This window comes from Sardina pilchardus, chromosome 11 (genome assembly GCF_963854185.1).
Source record: "Sardina pilchardus chromosome 11, fSarPil1.1, whole genome shotgun sequence".
Classification (NCBI taxonomy): Eukaryota; Metazoa; Chordata; class Actinopteri; order Clupeiformes; family Clupeidae; genus Sardina; species Sardina pilchardus.
In genome coordinates, this window is record NC_085004.1 from 1,918,144 (window position 1) to 1,934,239 (window position 16,096).

The 16,096-nt window shown below is 49.0% G+C and overlaps 1 protein-coding gene across 4 annotated transcripts in view; it reads right to left on the reverse strand.

Moving 5' to 3' along the window:
* dmxl2 (Dmx-like 2) overlaps window positions 1-16,096 on the reverse strand; it is a 58,861-nt gene that overhangs the window by 17,121 nt on the left and 25,644 nt on the right. For all 4 annotated transcript variants that reach the window (XM_062548626.1, XM_062548623.1, XM_062548625.1 and 1 more), the window contains exons 19-27: window positions 13,744-13,854; window positions 11,092-11,261; window positions 7,771-7,868; window positions 7,464-7,629; window positions 5,795-6,059; window positions 3,856-5,003; window positions 1,634-1,825; window positions 1,245-1,321; window positions 828-958 (exon numbers count right to left, since the gene is read on the reverse strand). In XM_062548626.1, coding sequence (XP_062404610.1) covers window positions 828-958; window positions 1,245-1,321; window positions 1,634-1,825; window positions 3,856-5,003; window positions 5,795-6,059; window positions 7,464-7,629; window positions 7,771-7,868; window positions 11,092-11,261; window positions 13,744-13,854 — 2,358 coding nt within the window. The remainder of the gene's footprint in view (window positions 1-827; window positions 959-1,244; window positions 1,322-1,633; window positions 1,826-3,855; window positions 5,004-5,794; window positions 6,060-7,463; window positions 7,630-7,770; window positions 7,869-11,091; window positions 11,262-13,743; window positions 13,855-16,096) is intronic.

A 16,096-nucleotide genomic window follows, 5' to 3' on the forward strand; every position in this document is an offset into this window, starting at 1 on the left:
GTGCTAGTGCCAGCTCGAATAAGTCCTGCTGGTGGCATGTTCTGCTGCGCGTGTACTGCGTGTTCCTCTGTGATTCCCAGCCCTAATACTGCGTCCATCTGCTTCTGACCGCTCTCTCGAACGCAGCGCAATCCTGCCGCTCGTCCTGCGTGGGCGTGTGTGTGTGCGGAGGGCCCTGCCCACCTTTGCGTGACACCAACTCTCCTCGTATTTGCCCGGCGAAGGCAGCCAAGTGCCCATTACCGAGCGCCATCTGCCCGTGCCAGGCGTCGGGCCTCGCGGCGCGGAGGGCAAACAGCGCAAAACAAGAGCTCTAATTACACACGCGTGTTTGCACTCCTTTCATTAGCGCCGGCGCTGACAGACACGCACACACACACACACACACACACACACACACACACACACACACACACACACACACACACACACACACACACACACACACACACACACACACACACACACACACACACACCACCATATTTAACTGTGGGAGAAGCTACAGAGCGGTAGAAACTGATAGCAGTCTTTCACAAGGCTGTGAAATAAAACAGGCACTTACTACTGTGGTAATAAAGCAGGAGGGACGAGACTATTACCCGCTTTTGAGTGGTAATAGAAGGGAAAGTGGTTCTGCGTTTTTGAAAATAAATTCCTGGCACATAGCCTTTGTTCAGCTTCAGCCTCAATGGCATTATCTTGGTTTTCAGAACAGAAGAACAAAAAAACAACACAAAAAGGAGCCATGACATGTCCTCACATTTGACATTCATGACAAACAGTTGGAACCGTATTGCCTTCCACACAAATCCCCTGGGGCTTACCTGGCCACTGTGCAGGGGCAGACGTGGGCGTGGCGTGTTCCTCGATGCTCTCCGTGCGAAGCCGTCGGCGCTCGCTAAGCAGCAGGCCCTGGTACACCATCCCTGTGAACTGATTGGCCTCCGTCTGGCTGCTATGGAAACCACATCACACCACAACTTGAGTGGGAAGGTTTCAGTTCTGATAAATGACTTTAGTTAAATATGACAGAATATGACTGAACAGTCGTAGTTTTTTTTTTTCTTTTTGTCTTGTTAGGTCAAATGAAGTAGTAGTTTAGCATCAGGCTAACACAGCTCGCTAAGACATCGCTAATGACATGCTGTTATGGAATTAACATTGCGGATTTGTTTACACATTTCAGGCATTCTGTAAAGACACGAGTCAGCAGCTGGGCTGGCAAGCGGCGAGGTGAGTACCTGTAGCTGTGGCTGTCACACAGGGCCTGATAGATGCACGCAGAGAGAGAGGCAGCCAGTGTATGCAGCATATTCACCTGAGACACACACACACACACACACACACACACACACACACACACAATCAGTGCCATTACTCATCCGCTGACAGACTACTCTTGCCTTCACACGGACACACACACACACAGATGCAGGCACACACACAAACTCACACAGTCTAACAAGCAATGCCATCCAGCAATGGCTGGAGTTGGAAAAGAGGTAAGGTAAACGTGAAGCCTTTAGATTGGAGTTATTGGAGTAGTTTAGAACATCAGCCATTATGACCTTTAGAACACAAAGAGGGAAGAGGAGGAGAACACAGGAGAACCCTCAGGGCGTGGCCTTACCCGGTCGTCGATGGTGTCGGGGTGCGGCGGAGCCTCCATCTGCACGATGGTGTAGAGGATGTCGTGGATGTGGTTGTTGAGGTGCAGCACGGGGTTGGAGATGACGGTCTTGGTGGGGGCGATGCTGGCCGACAGCAGGGGCAGCGTGGTGGGGAGCGGCAGAGGAGACTGCAGCTGCTTCACCGTGGTCTCCTGCGGGAGCCAAACGTCACAACACACACACACACACACACACACTCAACTCAGGGCTGATAAACAGAAAATGATCTGTGCCTGAAATGATCTGAATGACCTGAAATGACCTGAAATTTGATCATTTCTGTGCCTGAAATGATCAAATACATTCGAAGACAATATAGAGAATAGCCTTTCTTGACACAAGCCTGAACTCCTGAACTCTATCAGGCCTGTCAACGGCATTAACATCATGGATGTTCATCATGGATATACTGACACAATGTACAGAATATATAGAATTGTGTAAAAGACTCCAATTGGTAGCAGACATGAAATGAAGAGCAACATGATTTTTTCATGTGATTTCAATCACTGTAATTATGTGTTACATGTGTCTGGTGACTAAAACAAAACGTTGTTTTTTACAGTGCCAATAGCATTTATGTGCAGTTTGGCTATAAGAGTGCAGGCTATGTGGCAGATGGTCTGAGGGGGTTGAGTGGTCATACAGGTGGGCAGCTGTGGTGTACTGGGGCCGGTTTCCCGATAACGTTCACTCTTAGCGAGCTACGAAGACTCCAAAGGTATAACTTACCAAAGTTGTTTACCTTTCTAGTCGTGGTTCCCGAACTATCACTTAGGAGTCTTCTTACGAAAAGCTCCTTACGTCCGACGTATAAGGCACTGTCCACCATGAAGGTGCTGAATTAGGTGACATCGATTGCTCAGAAATCGATTTTTTATTTCACGCGGAGGCTTGACAGACTTATGAAAGCGTTCTTTGCACCAAAACCATTGCTTATAATAGCCTATCGCCCCCACACCATTCACGCAACTTCAACGTGGATGAACTTATTAGCACACAATGATAAATAACGTAGTGTAGAAATTAAATGATCTACGTAGGTAAGTAGGTTATGTTTTCATCTGGGTTTGTTTGTTGGTCTGTTAGTTTGTCTCCTGCATGGATAAAAAGATTCGAACGCTTCATGTTTGAAAGCAGAAGTCTGCGCTCTCTGAGTGCTTTTCTAGTTTGTTTGTTTGTCCGTTTGTTTGCAAGATAGGCTAACTCTAAAAGTTAAAGATGGATTTCGATTAAATTTCCAGGGAAGATCTGAAATGACCCAAGGAAGAAACTATTTAATTTTGTGAGTGATTCGTATCACCGTCTGGATGCAGGAGGCGTAGGCTACATGTGTTTGCTTGGGGGAGGTTTGTGCTTTTCTAGTTGAAATAGGCTATGTAGACTTTTTTTAATCACAGCTGATTGACCAACATCCTCATTCAGTATTGTGTGCCTTTGGTTAACATTAAACATGACAGCAAGCCCGCACATTAGGCCTAAACATTGTAGGACGGTGGGGGGAAGCAAAGAATAAAGCGCTTTTAACTATTTTCAAATGCGTGCACGTCTCATATTTGCATGAAAACATTTCCAGAAACTATTTTCTAAATTAGCATACTTACATAAAATCATTGGCGAACCAAAATAGTGATTTTGTATCATATGAGTTGCATGCATAACGGAAATTGCTGTAGGGTACAGTGGCGGCGACTAGCGTCGCGAGTCGAAACATTGCTAAGGTGCAGCTAAGAGAGGTCTGAGAGTGCTCCAGACCACTCTTACCAACGAACGACGTGCGAAAGACATTCGTAGCAAAGAAGGTTTCGGGAAATGCGTGAGGTACTTAAGGTAGAGCTTAAGATAGAGGTTACGAACTACGTAGCGTTAAGAAGGCTTCGGGAAACCGGCCCCTGGTTAGCGCATCGGGCTTGTAACCGCAGGGTTGCCGGTTCGATCCCCGACCAATCCACCACAGCTGAAGTGCCCTTGAGCAAGGCACCTAACCCCTCACTGCTCCCCGAGCGCCGCTGGTTGGGCAGGCAGCTCACTGCTCTGGGTTGTGTGATTCACCTCACTGTGTGTTCACTGTGTGCTGTGTGTTCACTAATTCTGTTAAATTGGGTTAAATGCAGAGAACTGAATTTCCCTCACGGGATCAAAAAAGTATATATTCTATTCTATTCTATTCTAGCCTCCTGACCTGCTGGGACTCCTGCAGCAGGAAGAGCAGCTCCATCCTGACGGAGGTGACCCCTCCGCCCTTGGCCCCGTGCAGGCTGCAGTAGCTGAGGAAGATGCGCAGCAGCGCCTGGTTCTTGCGGAGCCAGGCCTTACGCCGCTCGGCGTGCTGCTGCTTGGCCTGCAGCCTCCTCCGCTCCACCAGGTGGCGCTCGTACGGCCCGGCGTCCTCTCCAGGGTCCAGCGAGGCCTCGGCGCCGGTGTCGGTCCACTTCTCCACGGCCGAGGAGGTCGAGGAGGAGGAGGCGCCGGTAGCGGTCACCCCCTCCTGGCCCTCGGCCTTGTAGTTGCAGATGTGGTGCATGGCCTCGATCTCCTTCTCCAGCCAGTTGTAGAGCTGGAAGCGCAGCTTTCCGCCGTCCACCTCGTAGCCCGTGGCCAGCGTGCGCAGCTCGGTCATCAGGATCTTGAGGCAGGCGCGGAACTTGAGCTGCTCGGCGATGACGTCCACCTCGCCCTCCCCGGCCGAGTCCTCGCGCTGCAGGCTGCCCACTTTGCCCGACGGCCTGCTGGCCTTCCTCTTCTCCTCCACCGCCGCCGCCACCTCGGGCTTCTTCATCGTCAGGCCTCCGTCGTCGTCGTCTTCGTCATCCTCGTCGTCCTCGGCCTTGTCCTCGCCCCAGTCCAGCTTCAGGTCGTCGTCCTCGGCCTTGACCACCGGCTGACCCCAGTCCATCAGGGAGGACGAGTCGGCGGCTGTCGTCGTGGTTGCGGACCCCCACGCCGGTGCCGCCGTTCCCCAGTCCAGGTCTCCGGCTCGGCCGCCGTTCTCCACCGCGCTGCTGACGTTGGCCACGGACGAGCCCTTGCTCACGGAGCCTCCTCCGCTGCCGCCGCCGCCGCCGACCTTCTTGGTGACCTTGGGGATCTTGGAGAGCACCTCGAGCGCCAGGACGGGGCAGCCCACCTTGAAGTGGGCGTTGGCGGTGGTGAAGAAGAGCTTGCGCTCGATCAGGTTGATCTCGTCGGCGCTGCTCTTCTCCGCAGTCAGGCCCACCGTCGCCGGGACGCCCTCCGGCGAGGCAAAGTGCCGGCGGATGATGAGCGGGTGCGTGCGCAGGTAGTTGTAGAAGCTGAACACCACCGGGTTGCACGACTTCACCATCACCTCTGCACAGAGCAAGACACAGCACTGAAAACAGGCCGCAGCAGCCAACAACTAATATAGATATATTCAGAAAAGCTCAACTACAACACAATACACATAGTCAAGTATAAACAAACTGTTCTGGCTCTCAATAAGACTCATATTAATACAACAAAGCTATTACATCCTTTGTACAATCATTTGCTAATTAACTAGCGTCAGCACACGCGTTTGTTGTCGGAGAGGTTTGTTAGTCTACTTATTGGTTTAATGAGACCTCATTGGCCCTGTGGTTTCCTTTGTGGCTGTGCTCTGCTCACTGAACCTCGACTCCTGAGCCACCAGTGACGCGCTTCACTGCACCCTGTTAGAGGCTCGTCTCCACTCCGCTAGCACTGCGCTAGCACTCCGCTAGTCACTCATCAACATGTGGGAAGCAGCTTCAAAGGCTAAGCTAACGCCCCCCTAGCCTGGGTGTTCCCATCCTGCCTTGCACGGTGATTTCATTCACGCTGCTAAGGCAGTCTGGAAACTACCGCCCTAACTTTTGCCTAAGTGAGGACCAATCACAGAACAGGGGGGGAAAGCAGATGATGATGAGCTACTGTATGCACAGACGCATTTGATAGACATCCATGGCACCCAATGAACGGATCTTGGCATTTTTTTAAACACGAGAAAATGAACGTCTGGCTGCCAGACCACGTCTCATTTGAGAAGTTAACTGAGCAGTAACTGAGCAACACTCTGGGGTCGGCTAGCACAGAAGCAGAACGAGCCTGTGCTACCCTGTCCCGTTTGTCCCCCTCCTCACCGGGGTTCTCGTCGTCCTCCTTGGGGATCTGCTCCAGCAGAGTGTCCAGGGCGCGGGTGTAGTCCTTCATGATCCAGAAGGCGATGCTGCGCAGGAAGGGGTCCGGGCTGAGCTTCCTGCAGGAGAAGGCCGAGCCGTCGCGCTTGCAGCCCAGCACCTTCTCGTAGAGGATGCCCTGGCACGTGGACGAGCTCTCGTAGTCGGCCTCGTAGAGCCGCGCCACGATCATGGCCAGCTGGATGTCCTCCATCTTCTCCAAGCACACCTTTAGACACACACACACACACACACACACACATACAGAGCGAGAGAGAGCGAGAGACAGAGAGAGAGAGAGGGAGAAAGAGAGAGAGAGAGAGGGAGAGAGAGAGATGAGATGAGATGAGAGTCATCATGTGAGCGAGCATGTGAAATTGTAGCGTTTGGAGACTGCAGCGGGTCCAGCCATGCGTTGGGGCTGCTGAAAACTCGTGCTCTGAGCGAGATTCTCTCCAATCAGTTCTGCTTCAGCAGCCGCTCTAATTAGCACACGGAGAGAGAGAGAGGGTTTACACCCAAACACAAGTCCAGGAAATTCACTCCCTCGACCTGAACGCTCCCACCACTGCAGGCCTGTGCTGTCGCCTCCAGCCAGAGAGCATCTGGAGGCTGGATTAACGGAATGAATGTCAGGATGGCATCGGAGGGAACAAAACCACGAGAGCAGGGAGCAAGACCGTCTACAAAAGCCTTTTGACTCTTTGTCCTGAAAGAAATTAAATGAGTCACTTTGCTTCTAAATGCCTCTCCAAAACACAAAATGCCCTTGGACAAGAGCCTTGATGTCGCGTAAACAAACAAATTAAAAAATGCTTAATCACTGAGATTGGATGAAATAAATGTGGAACAATTAAAGTGAATTGGATCTGGCTGCAGACAGCTGCACGAGCCTTGTAGTCAGCAGGCGGGGCGGCCTCCTGATTTCACAGCCCGTGCACAGATCACCCTATCTTAGTGTTTTGACTGGAAGCAGCAGAACATTCAGCTGAGATAAGCTACATACGTCACTTGAGGGAGCAGATCTAATTTTAAATGTCACGTTTACGGAATTATTATATTTCTGATGTTCCCCTGTCTCTCCCTCCGCTGCGTGAGCTTCTCAAGGCTTCTGGGCGTCTGAGTCGCAAGGTCTAGCTGTGGAACACCTTGTTATGTTTCTTGCTACGCTCTGTAGCGTCTTTGCTATTTGTGGGCATTTGGAGGTGGAATAGAATGCGCGCGTGTGTGTGTGTGTGTGTGTGTGTATCTGCATGTCTGTGGGGTTCATCTCCCCAGGGTGACTGGACTCTCCAACTTCAGCATGACGACCCTTTAAACCCTGCATCACACTGCGGCCTGTTTCAGCCTGTATTCCTCCCTGACCGGAGGCTTTAATCTGATCCACACAATTACACCACAGCTGAGCCCATCACTCATTTTCCACCACATACTCCAGCAGCAGCATTACTATGCAGATAGTGTGCTTAAGGAGATTCAATAATCCAAACACAAGGGGACTGAATTAGCCATCCTACGCTGGCTTCTATTGTTGCAGGGTGGAAATTGATTTCCGTGTCCTTTCCTCGTGGGGTAAACAGTGCTATTTAGCATGTGGAGCACGGCTGAGGGGGCGGTGCGGAGGGAGGCCCACCTCGATGGCGTCTTTGAGCGAGCCGGCGAGGAGGAAGAAGGCGGCGGACTGCTCGAAGCGCTGCTTGCCCAGCAGCGAGAAGGCGTTCTTCAGCGCCGCCTTGCGCCAGCGGTCCTCGCTGAAGTTGTGGCTGAAGAACTGGGTCATCTTCTCGTCGTGCTGAGACCTGATGTGCATAAGCAAACACACGAGCGCGTGAGACTCAACCCTTCATCCTACACCCCCTCCTCCCCCCCCCCAACCCCCCTTCCCTCATGCTGACATTCTGATTGAACTGCATCCGAGAGCGCACAGGCTCTGACTTTACCTGAAAAGCCCCCACAGAACGGCTTTCTTCTTCATGGCCAAGTAGAACAGCGCCGCGTCGAGCGGATCATTGTTCCTCTGGAATGCAGCTTTCCCCACCTTCATAAGAAAAACAGCACAAGGACACGGACAGAGGAATATAAGTACAGGGAGAAAGGAGTGAATAACACCCACCTATTCCGACAGAGAAAGCAATCGCCATTCTCCTCGTAACTGTAATGGAAAAGCCATTTGGCTCGCCTATGCGCACTTAAAGGCTGGATGTGAACCTGGGGCACAGAGAGCCAAGGAGAGGCTGTGAGACGGGAGAGAGCTCTCCTGCTGTGAGACTCATTATGCGCAATAGAGAGGAGCACATCAGCGCGCTCTCTCCAGGCGAGACATCTGAGGACCTGCTCTGCACTGCAGCTTGGAAAGCTTGACAGCATATTCAAGCGTCAATCTCCAGTGTTCAAAGGCCTCGCCCCCCCCCACCTTAATGCTCCACAGCAGTTTTGTCAGTTATGCTGGCTGAGACGGAATGAAATATCCAATTTCTGTGCATAATAAACAGCATTTATGTCTAAATGTATAAAACAAATACATTTGGTGAAGTACAGTATACAAACATGCTAATGCTAATGCCACTGGTCGAGTGTTTGGGTGAAGGGTGTGGTTAAGGGGACATGTGTGTGTGAGGGGTCGGTGGTGTGGTTAAGGGGACATGTGTGTGTGTGTGTGTGTGTGAGGGGTCAGTGGTGTGGTTAAGGGGACGTGTGTGTGTGTGAGGGGTCAGTGGTGTGGTTAAGGGGACGTGTGTGTGTGTGTGTGTGAGGGGTCAGTGGTGTGGTTAAGGGGACATGTGTGTGTGTGAGGGGTCAGTGGTGTGGTTAAGGGGACGTGTGTGTGTGTGAGGGGTCAGAGGTGTGGTTAAGGGGACGTGTGTGTGTGTGTGTGTGTGAGGGGTCAGAGGTGTGGTTAAGGGGACGTGTGTGTGTGTGAGGGGTCAGTGGTGTGGTTAAGGGGACGTGTGTGTGTGTGTGTGTGTGAGGGGTCAGTGGTGTGGTTAAGGGGACGTGTGTGTGTGTGTGTGTGTGAGGGGTCAGTGGTGTGGTTAAGGGGACGTGTGTGTGTGTGTGTGTGTGAGGGGTCAGTGGTGTGGTTAAGGGGACGTGTGTGTGTGTGTGTGTGTGAGGGGTCAGTGGTGTGGTTAAGGGGACGTGTGTGTGTGTGAGGGGTCAGTGGTGTGGTTAAGGGGACGTGTGTGTGTGTGTGAGGGGTCAGTGGTGTGGTTAAGGGGACGTGTGTGTGTGTGTGTGTGAGGGGACGTGTGTGTGTGTGAGGGGTCAGTGGTGTGGTTAAGGGGACGTGTGTGTGTGTGTGTGTGTGAGGGGTCAGTGGTGTGGTTAAGGGGACGTGTGTGTGTGTGTGTGTGAGGGGACGTGTGTGTGTGTGAGGGGTCAGTGGTGTGGTTAAGGGGACGTGTGTGTGTGTGTGTGTGAGGGGTCAGTGGTGTGGTTAAGGGGACGTGTGTGTGTGTGTGAGGGGTCAGAGGTGTGGTTAAGGGGACGTGTGTGTGTGTGTGTGAGGGGTCAGAGGTGTGGTTAAGGGGACGTGTGTGTGTGTGAGGGGTCAGAGGTGTGGTTAAGGGGACATGTGTGTGTGTGTGTGTGAGGGGTCAGTGGTGTGGTTAAGGGGACGTGTGTGTGTGTGTGTGTGTGAGGGGTCAGTGGTGTGGTTAAGGGGACGTGTGTGTGTGTGTGTGTGTGAGGGGTCAGTGGTGTGGTTAAGGGGACGTGTGTGTGTGTGTGTGTGTGTGAGGGGTCAGTGGTGTGGTTAAGGGGACGTGTGTGTGTGTGTGTGTGTGTGAGGGGTCAGTGGTGTGGTTAAGGGGACGTGTGTGTGTGTGTGTGTGTGTGAGGGGTCAGAGGTGTGGTTAAGGGGACGTGTGTGTGTGTGTGTGTGTGTGAGGGGTCAGTGGTGTGGTTAAGGGGACGTGTGTGTGTGTGAGGGGTTAAGGGGACGTGTGTGTGTGTGTGAGGGGGTCAGAGGTCAGAGGTGTGGTTAAGGGGACGTGTGTGTGTGTGTGTGTGTGAGGGGTCAGTGGTGTGGTTAAGGGGACGTGTGTGTGTGTGTGTGTGTGAGGGGTCAGTGGTGTGGTTAAGGGGACGTGTGTGTGTGTGTGAGGGGTCAGTGGTGTGGTTAAGGGGACGTGTGTGTGTGTGTGTGTGAGGGGTCAGTGGTGTGGTTAAGGGGACGTGTGTGTGTGAGGGGTCAGAGGTGTGGTTAAGGGGACATGTGTGTGTGAGGGGTCAGAGGTGTGGTTAAGGGGACGTGTGTGTGTGTGTGTGAGGGGTCAGTGGTGTGGTTAAGGGGACGTGTGTGTGTGTGTGTGTGTGAGGGGTCAGTGGTGTGGTTAAGGGGACGTGTGTGTGTGTGTGTGTGTGTGAGGGGTCAGTGGTGTGGTTAAGGGGACGTGTGTGTGTGTGTGTGTGTGTGAGGGGTCAGTGGTGTGGTTAAGGGGACGTGTGTGTGTGTGTGTGTGAGGGGTCAGTGGTTAAGGGGACGTGTGTGTGTGTGTGAGGGGTCAGTGGTGTGGTTAAGGGGACGTGTGTGTGTGTGTGTGTGAGGGGTCAGTGGTGTGGTTAAGGGGACGTGTGTGTGTGTGTGTGTGTGTGAGGGGTCAGTGGTGTGGTTAAGGGGACGTGTGTGTGTGTGAGGGGTCAGTGGTGTGGTTAAGGGGACGTGTGTGTGTGAGGGGTCAGTGGTGTGGTTAAGGGGACGTGTGTGTGTGTGTGTGAGGGGTCAGTGGTGTGGTTAAGGGGACGTGTGTGTGTGTGAGGGGTCAGTGGTGTGGTTAAGGGGACGTGTGTGTGTGAGGGGTTGGAGGTGTGGTTAAGGGGACGTGTGTGTGTGTGTGTGTGTGTGTGTGTGAGGGGTCAGTGGTGTGGTTAAGGGGACGTGTGTGTGTGAGGGGTCAGAGGTGTGGTTAAGGGGACGTGTGTGTGTGTGTGAGGGGTCAGTGGTTAAGGGGACGTGTGTGTGTGTGAGGGGTCAGAGGTGTGGTTAAGGGGACGTGTGTGTGTGTGTGTGAGGGGTCAGTGGTGTGGTTAAGGGGACGTGTGTGTGTGTGTGTGTGAGGGGTCAGAGGTGTGGTTAAGGGGACGTGTGTGTGTGTGTGAGGGGTCAGAGGTGTGGTTAAGGGGACGTGTGTGTGTGTGAGGGGTCAGTGGTGTGGTTAAGGGGACGTGTGTGTGTGTGTGTGTGTGAGGGGTCAGTGGTGTGGTTAAGGGGACGTGTGTGTGTGTGAGGGGTCAGAGGTCGGAGGTCAGTCCAGTCGCACCTTCTCCACCATGCGGCGCAGCGTGTTGATGTTGCGGATCCACCAGCCCACTCCCACGGCCCGGAGCTCGGACCACTGCGGGTCGCCCTTCTGCATGGCCGGGATCATGTTCAGCATCTCCTCCTCCGCCTCCGAGTGGAACGCCCAGGCGAAGTGGCACGTGGACACGCCTGGACAGGGAGGACAGGGGTCAGACCACTGATCTATAAAGAATACCTGGATAGAGCATCTACGTCAAAATTCTGAAGCCTACATGGGGGCGGCCATTATGGGACCACTTTGCCATAGGAATGCATAGACAGTAAAAGACAGTAAAAGAATGTTGCCGTTCTGCAACAATGGAATTGGAACACCTCGCCGCCATTATGGGACCACTCGGGACAGTTCCATTGGCTTCATTGTTGATGGGTCAGCAACAATGAGATAGTCTATCCAGGTATTCTTTATAGATCAGTGGGTCAGACAGCACGCGTGCAAACTCACCACTTCAACACGACCAGAACCATATCAATGCTGTTTCTATTATGAGATATATTGTGAGAGTATACAGTGAACCATATCAATGCTGTTTATATTATGAGATATATTGTGAGAGTATACAGTGAACCATATCAATGCTGTTTATATTATGAGATATATTGTGAGAGTATACAGTGAACCATATCAATGCTGTTTACATTATGAGATATATTGTGAGAGTATACAGTGAACCATATCAATGCTGTTTATATTATGAGATATATTGTGAGAGTATACAGTGAACCATATCAATGCTGTTTATATTATGAGATATATTGTGAGAGTATACAGTGAACCATATCAATGCTGTTTATATTATGAGATATATTGTGAGAGTATACAGTGAACCATATCAATGCTGTTTGTATATTATGAGATATATTGTGAGAGTATACAGTGAACCATATCAATGCTGTTTATATTATGAGATATATTGTGAGAGTATACAGTGAACCATATCAATGCTGTTTATATTATGAGATATATTGTGAGAGTATACAGTGAACCATATCAATGCTGTTTACGAGATATATTGTGAGAGTATACAGTGAACCATATCAATGCTGTTTATATTATGAGATATATTGTGAGAGTATACAGTGAACCATATCAATGCTGTTTATATTATGAGATATATTGTGAGAGTATACAGTGAACCATATCAATGCTGTTTATATTATGAGATATATTGTGAGAGTATACAGTGAACCATATCAATGCTGTTTATATTATGAGATATATTGTGAGAGTATACAGTGAACCATATCAATGCTGTTTATATTATGAGATATATTGTGAGAGTATACAGTGAACCATATCAATGCTGTTTATATTATGAGATATATTGTGAGAGTATACAGTGAACCATATCAATGCTGTTTATATTATGAGATATATTGTGAGAGTATACAGTGAACCATATCAATGCTGTTTGTATATTATGAGATATATTGTGAGAGTATACAGTGAACCATATCAATGCTGTTTATATTATGAGATATATTGTGAGAGTATACAGTGAACCATATCAATGCTGTTTATATTATGAGATATATTGTGAGAGTATACAGTGAACCATATCAATGCTGTTTATGAGATATATTGTGAGAGTATACAGTGAACCATATCAATGCTGTTTACGAGATATATTGTGAGAGTATACAGTGAACCATATCAATGCTGTTTATATTATGAGATATATTGTGAGAGTATACAGTGAACCATATCAATGCTGTTTATATTATGAGATATATTGTGAGAGTATACAGTGAACCATATCAATGCTGTTTATATTATGAGATATATTGTGAGAGTATACAGTGAACCATATCAATGCTGTTTATATTATGAGATATATTGTGAGAGTATACAGTGAACCATATCAATGCTGTTTATGAGATATATTGTGAGAGTATACAGTGAACCATATCAATGCTGTTTATATTATGAGATATATTGTGAGAGTATACAGTGAACCATATCAATGCTGTTTATATTATGAGATATATTGTGAGAGTATACAGTGAACCATATCAATGCTGTTTATATTATGAGATATATTGTGAGAGTATACAGTGAACCATATTAACGCTGTTTATGAGATATATTGTGAGAGTATACAGTGAACCATATCAGTGCTGTTATTGAGATATATTGTGAGAGTATACAGTGAACCATATTAATGCTGTTTATGAGATATATTGTGAGAGTATACAGTGAACCATATCAGTGCTGTTATTGAGATATACTGTATTGTGAGAGTATACAGTGAACCATATTAATGCTGTTTATGAGATATATTGTGAGAGTATACCGTAATTTCTCGACTATTAGCCGCGGCTTATACTGCACATTGATTTTGCAAAATTTCTTCAGCTATGGGGTTAATACAGGGGGGCAGTTAGTATGGTGTCAATATGGTTTTGTTTCTTTTAACTTGCATGAAACACTGTCCTTCGGTTTATACACAACGCGGCTTACACACAACGCGGCTTATATGCGGGAAAGGACTGTACAGTAAGTACAAATGCAGTGTGATAAACAGAGTAGGTCTAAGTCTGGAACAGACACGAGTAAATAAGTGTGTTGTGTGTTGGTGAATACGGCTGCCTGTTGGGGAGGCCAGGGCTCTACCTTGGTGCTGCAGCTGCATCCGATAGAGTGGAGGAAGTGAGGTCAACAGGCAGGTGTGCAGCCTCATGGCCAACAGGTACCGCAGACCACACTCATCCAGCGCCTCGCCACCTGGTGCAGAACACACACACACACACACACACACACACACACACACACACACAGAGAGACACACAGACACACAAATAAAACATCACAAAGCAGGCAATGACTGGCTTTTTATTGTTGTACGCCTCACTGTCTGTACTGCAGTCTAAAAGGAGAATCCCCCGGTACAACCTTCAGATGTTCATATTTTCAGTACCTCTGGGTGCACTGGCGGTGAGGCTTAATATCATCACTGCATCATGTACCCAGGCAAAGTGCCAGCGGAACTCAGCGTTCTGCTCTCTTCTGTTCTGTTTCGTTTTGTTCTGTTCTGCTTTTGTTCCGTGTCTGTTTCTACTCTGCCAGTGTGAGCGGCGGGCGGCCATGGCTGACGCAGGGCGAGGAGCGAAGCCTCGGGGGGTTTTCCTCTGCAGTCACGCAACACAGACCCAGCAGGCTGCTCTGGCCTTCACCTTCCCTTAAACAGCACACTGCCCAGACGAGCACCACCATTCCACATGAACCCTCCCTCTCTCTCTATCTCTCTCTATCTCTCTCTAGTGCCCACCCTCCCTCCCTCTCTATCTCTCTCTAGTGCCCACCCTCCCTCTCTATCTATCTCTCTCTATCTCTCTCTAGTGCCCACCCTCCCTCCCTCTCTCTATCTATCTCTCTTTATCTCTCTCTCTAGTGTCCACACTGGACACCTGCAAAGACACACACCCAGCATGTAGGCGAGCCCTCACAGCAAATGAAACAAGGCTAACCCAATCAGAAGGCTAGCTCCCAGTCAAAAGCTACAGTACAGCCGTCATGCCAGTCCTACTTCCCCAAATCAGGTCAATCCCAGCCTTTGTGGAAAAAGGTGAGCACAGTAAAATACTTGGCCTCCACTGACTTACGATCATTACTATAAACACTTACTTTAAAACAATAGATTTAGAGATTAATAAGCTAAATTAGCACTTTAAAAAAAACTCTAAAGGAAAACGCTAAAGGAGTTTTCTCTGCTACATATTGTGTACTGTGTATCTTGTTATTCACAGAAGCCAGCAATGACATTTCCTGAGACATTCATCACGTTCTGTAGATCCATTAGCTCCAGCAGGAACATGGTGTTTAGTGACCAGATGAGGCGAGTAACATTAGATGGATCTGCACACAAGCTGGCCTGGCACAGTGCATTAGTACCATAGGCTGGTTAACTTCTGCTCCTGTTGTGAAAATATGATCTGGGGCGGCACCCCTAATGTATCAACACGATCACTAGGATGTCAGTCAGTGGCAGCAGAAATATGAGGCCGTCGGGTTTAATCAAAACCTTCATAAGGAGTCAGAGAACTGGCCTCAAAAAAGCACTGCAGAGCTGAGAACTGTACAATGTGCCACCTCTTTGTCGCTACAAAGCAAGGGGGGAATCCCAGAGTATTCATAAATCAATACTGCTGTGAAACTTCATGCGCAATAACCATAACATATAAGTAATATCACAGTTCAGTGAATCTGCAATACTCAATACATTTCAAAAGATTCATCTACTGCATAATATCTCTTATGAAGAAGTTAAATGATGAGTTTATTTAGGATGAGTCTATGTATACAGTAACGGCACACACACACACACACACACACACACACACACATAATCCAATATATTGGCTGACCCTGAACTCCATCAGTGCTTACTTAAGGGCCTGGAACATTCTGTTTTAGGTTTGATCTGGAAAAGACTAAATAAATCTGATGGACAACGTAGGTGACACACAAATAAGACAAACACATGAAGACAGGCGATGCAATCACACTGCTGCTCTGATACTACTGTGTTGACAAATATCTTAATCTCATTGGGAAAAACAGTGTATGGGTGCATTATTTCAATTAGCTAGCAAGCAAGCAGCTCCGATAGACTGTCTTTTGCACAGTCATCCTGCTTAACAGAAAATTACATTTGCAAAGTACAACCCAATCTTTTAAATTAAATAAAGGACTAACATAGTCCATAAAACAAAACAATAAATTATATAAATACCCAGTAAGCTTCTTCATACAGTATTTCTCACAACAGTCTACTGTATGTTGCCATGTTGACATGCACAACAGGCGTGCTTAACCACGGAACCAGACCGCGCAACAAACACACCTTCACCTGCCGTGTGCACTCACCTGTGTACTGTGTGTCGGCTGTGTACTGTGTGCACTCACCTGTGTACTGTGTGTCGGCTGTGTACTGTGTGCACTCACCTGTGTACTGTGTGTCGGCGGT